Below are 6,909 nucleotides of genomic sequence, written 5' to 3'. Positions count from 1 at the left end.
CACACGCGCACAAACACACACACACGCGCACAAAACTGTATTTATTTTGCAACCCTAGGCAGCGTTGCTCTCTTCTTCACTCACTCGCTCTCTCTCTCTCTGTCTCTCGCTCAGTCTCCTGCTCTAAGTGTGTGCGTGTGTGTGTGCGCGGCTTTTGTATTGGTAAATGTTGCCGCTTTGCCGCCATTTGCCTTGAACGCTGTCGCTGCCTGCGGCGCTGGCATCGCTGCTGCTACTGCTTCTGCTACTGCTGCTGCTTTTGCTGCTCCCTTTTGAATTTAGTCCAAGTTGAATCAGTTGCAATCGAATGCTTCATCTGACATGGTCGTCAATGCGCGCGCCGTGATTACCGTGTTAACCGTGACTGTGACTGTGACTGTTACACCAAAGCGTGATTTCCATTGAGAATTGAGCAAAAACAAATAAAATATATATTTACATATCAAACATATATACAAGAAACAAGAAACACCTAATTTTGACAGTGTGTGTTTGTGTGTGTGCGACTGTGTCTGTGTTGGCTCAGCATGAGTTTGCCGTCGGGTGTCGATATGCAGAATCTAATGTCGCAGCATCCGGTTTTGGGCGCCCTGCCGCCCGCCTTCTTTCTGCGCGCCGCCTCGGAGCGTTATCAGCGTACCCCAAAATGCGCCAGGTGTCGCAATCATGGCGTGGTCAGTGTGACTTACCAAATCTTTGACTTTTGCTCAAATTGAAGCTCAATCTGCATAACCTTACCTGTCTAAGTAATTGTAGAGTAGCAGTAGAAATACTAATTGCTTTAATTACTTTTCAACTACTCCTCTAACAAGCCTGTCAAGTACTTAATAATACTCTTAATTAAGTATTTGGAGTAGTTTTAAATTTATCTGCCACTCTTTTCCACACACCTGAAGCTAACATTTTGGCTTACAATTGTATCTTAACTTGATTCATTAACCAATTCATTCGACATGACTAATTTTTTGATCTGCTTCGAGTTTTCTCCGAATATCAGTAACAAATGTTGGATTTATTTGCAACTTGAGTACAACCAGAAATATCAAACTTTTAATTACATATTATAATTTACACATTATTTATTCACAATTTAGGTAAAATTGCTATTCAATAATTTTGATTTATTTATTATTTATTTGCAAGTGAAATAGAATCATAAGTGTTGAATTGTTGAACATAAATTGTATATATTTATTCACAATTTAAATACAACCATAAATTTGTATTCAAGTATTTGTTTTTATGTATAATTTATTTTTTTATTTTATATTGTTTATTATAATTATTGAAATTGCAAAATAATCATAAACTTGACTGCAATGATTAGGAAAAACCCAAATCCAAAATTCCTTACAAAGTTTAGTTATACATTTGAATTTTATCATTTTTTGTTATTCATTATGATCATTATTGTTTATCATTTTTATTTTTTGATATTTACTTAGTAAGTTTTGAGTGAATTGAGACTTCCATGCACAATACTCAGGGACGTACTTCCGTCCTTCAGTTTGATGATTAGTTCAAGCGAAACCAGCTGCGATCTGAAACCACTTTAACTCAACTGCAATTCCAATTCCGATCTTTGACCATTTGCAGGTGAGCGCCTTGAAGGGTCACAAGCGTTATTGCCGCTGGCGGGATTGTGTCTGTGCCAAGTGCACTTTGATAGCGGAACGGCAGCGTGTGATGGCCGCACAGGTGGGTGATGGCCACTGACATTGGCCTGGCCGTAGCCGCATAGTCATCTAATCTGTCAGTTTTCCATGTCCGTTGGCTTTCAGGTGGCGCTGCGACGCCAGCAGGCGCAGGAGGAGAACGAGGCCAGGGAGCTGGGCCTGCTGTACACCTCGGTGCCCGGTTCGGGTCAGGGTCAGCAACAGAATGGCAGCGATAGTGTTACGCCCACCCCGCACAGTCCCACAGCGCCCGGCACTGGTGCTGGCCCGGCACAAAATGGTGTTTTCCATGGCGGTATACCATCACCGCCCAGCGATGGCTACGAGGCAAGCTCCACGCCCAGCCACCAGCAGCAACAGCAACAGCAGCAGCAGCAGCAGCAACAACAGCTACAGCAGCAGCAACTTCATCATCAGCAACAGCAGCAGCAACGCCAGCAGCAGCAGCATTACAATGGCAATGAATCCGACACGGATGGACGCACCCGTTCCGAGCACCTCAGCGTTGGCTTCTCACCCACACGCACCGAGCTGGACGAGAGTCCCGGTAAGTCCCCCTACGTGCCACATCGAGAAGTATGAAATTATTATATTTACGCCTTGCTGCCCGCCATCGCAAACAACAACAATAATGCCCACTTCTGTGTGCAGTCCATGTGTGACATTGCAACCCCTTCCCCTTCCCCTCCCACATTCACACCCACAATTCCCCTTTTTGGTCACATCCTGCTCCAAATGCGCTTCAAAGTCACTCAAGAAAAACTCGCCTGCGAAAAATGTTCCGTTTTCAATTGTGAAAAGCGCAGCGGCGCATAAAGTGCCACACTCCTAGACATGTGTGTGTGTGTGTTTGGGTGTGTTTGGGTGTGTGTGTGTGTGTTTGGGTATATGAGTTGTTGATTTTGAAGTTGTAGGTGTTGTTAACACAAGGGCTTCAGCAGTCAAGGCGTTTAACCTGCACTCTGTAAAACGGCGCATAAACAACGACTTTACTCCAACCCACTCTCTAAAAAGGGCAAACCGCATTTAAAGTTAAGGTGAATGGTAATGGTAAAAATAGCAACAATTAAAGTGAAACCTTATGCTGGAATTTAAGACTCCAATTTCAAAGCACAATTTGCTTAGCTCTCACAGATCAACCCCAACATTTTTGGAACTCAATTGAATACAGTAATTAGAATCATAAATATATGCATATTTAAAAACTTTTGTCTGGTTGGGTGAAGAGCATATTCTAGGTAATATACAATTTCTTCCTTTTTGCATCTTAAAGATTTGCCAAGAATATTTTAAGCAGTTTCGTTTATTTCTAAAGCACAAAGTTAGCTGATTTCTTTCTACTCCAAGAATATTTAAATTAATCTTTAATGTTCTTAAAACTTCGATTATTTGATTATTTTTACATTTTTTTTTTATTCCATATTTATATTATTATGTGATAGGTGACCTGGAGTCAGCTAAAGACATCTATAAAATATATCTTACTCATAAGACTGTCCTCATTTTTAATTTATAAGTTTTTAACTCAACTTCAGACATATTTTAGGCAAAATCTGAGTCGTAAAACTAGAATTTTCCTCATAGCTCTCAATCTTTAAATTATTTATTTTCCAAAGAAAAATAAAGAAATAAATGTAAATAAATTGAGCAGTTCCTTTACCTTCTTGTGTAACATATATGTATATTTATCAATCCCAAATAGTTCTTTAATTCTATGCCGATTATGGCTATGTTTTATTATGTTTCTCAGGAATATTGTGTTTTAATGGAACTTAAGTTTAACTTAAGTTTCGTAACATAATTTTGAATTCTGACAATCCTAATTTTCACACAGAGTGCAAAAGTATGAAATATTTTGTCGTGTTTGAAGAAATACTATAAAAATAACATTTTAATGGATACAGAGAAATACAAATAATAACAGAAACAATAACTAATCTAAAATAAAAGTACTTAAATCTTCTTACAACCCCTTTTCATATGCAAAGTTACTTTATTTCTCAATGCACATTTTTATTAGTATTATTTAAGTGGTTCTCATTTTGGTTGCCCTATATAAGTAATTGAACATGTGAATAACTAAATAATATAATTGCCAAATTGATTTATCAATCTTATTTCGACTTGCTTATTCACATATTTCCACTTAAATTTTCAACTTTTATTCAATCTCATCAATGCATTTTCATTAGGCATACAAAGCAACATCTAAAATCATTCAAAGTAAAACCAATATCTTATCGATCGCTGAAGCGTTTTAATAATACAATTAAAGGCAACATTATCCGACACAATAGCCATATTAGCATTCAGCTTATATACCCATAAGAATCAGTATTATAACCCCCAGTCAAAAAGGGGGCACGTCAACAGTTACAAAGTCCTTGGAATAGATACTTCGGCACTCCATTTGAGTGCTAATTTGGAACGTTGCTTATATCGTCAGGTTGTAAGACAATTCCAAACTGAGGGCGTAATGCGAGACTCTCTGTAGTCCCTTTTAAGATATGTTTGTTGTTTCTTCTTCATGCTGGTTGTTTCGAGAAAGGAAAACACACAAGGATTCTCACGCGAATCAATCGAACCTGTCCCATTTAAGTACTACACTCCTTATTTGCACTGAAATCCAAGACGATTTCATGCATGAAATGAGGAAAAAACAATAATAAAAAAAAAAACAAAACAACAATTCGAAACAGCAGCGCCAGGTGAACAGTGGCATGTGGAATGTAGTGTAGAGTTTAAGGGTACGGGGTTAGCGGGGGGCGAGGGGTTCACAAATCGACAGGGCGCAACTTAATTAAATTTTCACTGCGGCTTCGTCAACTGCCAAATCAAATACAAAAAAATATCATATAACTTGTTTCACTTCTACAGCACAGGTTGCATCCCCGGTTGCCATGTCAACGAACCCTGCCCTCCCTACAATCCATCCTCATCCTCATCGTCATCCTCATCTCCACTCCCAACTCTGACTTGAACTTGTGTTTGCGATTCCCGTGATTACATTTTTTTTTTCTTGATTTTCTTTTCTGATTTTTGTTTTATTTGTTTGCCGTTTTTCTCGTCGCACAATTCGATACTTTTATTTGTTGTGTGGAAAACCACACAGAGTTTCCCACAGCTACCTGACTGATCTGTACACTTGGAGAAAAACTTATTCTGAATATAAATATCAAATTGTATATCGTCCTTAGGAGCTATCAAAATATATCCACAATTCGTTAAACCTTTTTGAAATAAGAAATTTGTTGAAAGGTGATAAAATTTGTGTTTTACTTCAATTGAAAATTATCTAAATGTTTGTTTTCCGAGTGTAATCTGCAACCTGCCTGTGTTTTTTGTGCTCTTTGCAGTTTCCAAACGTGGTGCTGCTCACTCGAATGAAACAGATCAGGATACGGGCTCCGAGTGCGGTTCACCCAGCAGTCCCCGGCCCAAGGTGGCTGGTTTGTTTAATCTGACGTCCAGTTTGTCGCCGGCACGCACCGGACCGCCCAGTTCGCCGGAATCGGATTTGGATGTGGATTCGGCACCGGATGAGGCAACGCCGGAGAACTTGAGCCTGAAGAAGGAGGACAGCAACTCGCCGCCAAATACACCCGCCGAGAATCTGCATCTGTTGCGCTCCTTTGGCAATGGGCATGCCCAGGGCTTTATGCCCTATCATCATACACAGTTCCTGGCCGCCGCCGGGCTGCCCACCCATCATCCGGCAGCGCAGGCGCAGTCGCTGCAGCAACAGCAGCAGCAACAACTTTTGGGGCAGCATGTTCAGCATCAGCAGCAGCAGCGATCCCCCATCGATGTGCTGATGCGTGTGTTTCCCAATCGGCGACGCAGCGATGTGGAGCAGCTGATGCAGCGCTTTCGCGGCGATGTCCTCCAGGCCATGGAGTGCATGCTCGCTGGCGAGGATTTGACGCAGACACCGCCGCCGCCGGCATCGTCGGCCCATTCGGTGCCCCCCTCGCCGCCATTCCCCATGAAGTCCGCCTTCTCGCCACTGGTGCCGCCCGCTGTGTTCGGTTCCCCCACCCATCCGCATCGCTATCATCCTTTCATGCAGGCGCATGCCAAGCGTTTCCTTTCTGCCCCCTATGCTGGCACAGGATATCTGCCGGGAGTGTTGAGCAGCGCGGATATCGATCAATCCGAGTCGAATGGTGCTGGTGGCATTGCCATGGACCGGAGTAGTAATGCCGGCGATTCCCAGGATTGAGGCTTGGTCGTCTTCCGGCCCTTTGAGACGTCATAGCTCAAGCATCCCCAGTGGCTCCAGTGGTTCCAGTGGCTCCAGTGTAAACATTGTTTATTTTTAGGCAAATCACAGTAGAATTGATTTTTCTTTAGTTCGTAAGATTGTAACACTGGCTATATATATATATATACATATATATATATATATCCTAAAGCCCATATATAACCCACCCACATATATCCAGAACAGATCTGCATAACTGTAAATTGTATCTGCGACATGTTTATCACTCGGCAAGTATTTGTATTATACGTTAAGAGCTCTAAGATACTACGTTTAGATATATTATTATTATTGAGATTATTGTGTAAAGAATCATATATACCGATTGAGATACCTATGTATATGTACCATATACTTATATATCGTACCATGTATTAGATAATACATTTCAAACACTGTGTTAAAGTATTTAATAAATTAAAAAAAAAAACAACATCCAATTCTATAAATCGTTTGAATTAGTTTTTGTTTGTATAAACCTTAACTATTGGGAAATTGCAAAAACCAGAAAAATAAACGTCATTTTCAGATTAAAGAACACTTTATTTGCATGCAGAGGTTGTTTATATATATGAGACATATCTCTATATCATAACGATACTATTATATCTTCATTTTCTTTTGCTGATATCTTTAGCAAACTCAGTTGGTATTAACATTGGTCTACTAATTCATATAGCTTCCAAACTAAGAATCGATTGGTTTTCATTGGCTTGTAAATCTCACAATTTTAATTGAGAATGTAGTTTCCAAATTACAATATTATGGGATTAGATTCTAGTTAGTTTTGTTATGTTGTTGTTATGGTCTATGCAAATATGATTACTTCCATGAATCATGAACTAATTGCAAGTCAGGCTTGTTGCAGTCTTCGGTACTGGATGTCCTGCCACTTTTGGCTTTCCTTTTTTACGCTCCATCTTCAGCAACCAATTTAAAATGATTAGAAGAACTGAGGTAAACTACACA

The 6,909-nt window shown here is 40.2% G+C and overlaps 1 protein-coding gene across 1 annotated transcript; it reads left to right on the top strand.

The window, feature by feature from the left end:
* Positions 1–510: 510 nt before the first annotated feature.
* Positions 511–6,300, top strand: LOC6569622 (doublesex- and mab-3-related transcription factor A2). Its single transcript, XM_001996081.2, has 4 exons — positions 511–674; positions 1,597–1,698; positions 1,782–2,223; positions 5,033–6,300. Exons 1-4 carry the CDS (start codon positions 528–530, stop codon positions 5,896–5,898), a joined length of 1,557 nt encoding a protein of 518 aa, XP_001996117.1. The 5' UTR covers positions 511–527; the 3' UTR covers positions 5,899–6,300.
* Positions 6,301–6,909: the final 609 nt, after the last annotated feature.

This window comes from Drosophila grimshawi, unplaced genomic scaffold (genome assembly GCF_018153295.1).
Source record: "Drosophila grimshawi isolate 15287-2541.00 unplaced genomic scaffold, ASM1815329v1 contig_311, whole genome shotgun sequence".
NCBI lineage: Eukaryota > Metazoa > Arthropoda > Insecta > Diptera > Drosophilidae > Drosophila > Drosophila grimshawi.
Note: the sequence above shows the minus strand (reverse complement) of the source record. Positions and strands in the feature narration are given on the sequence as shown.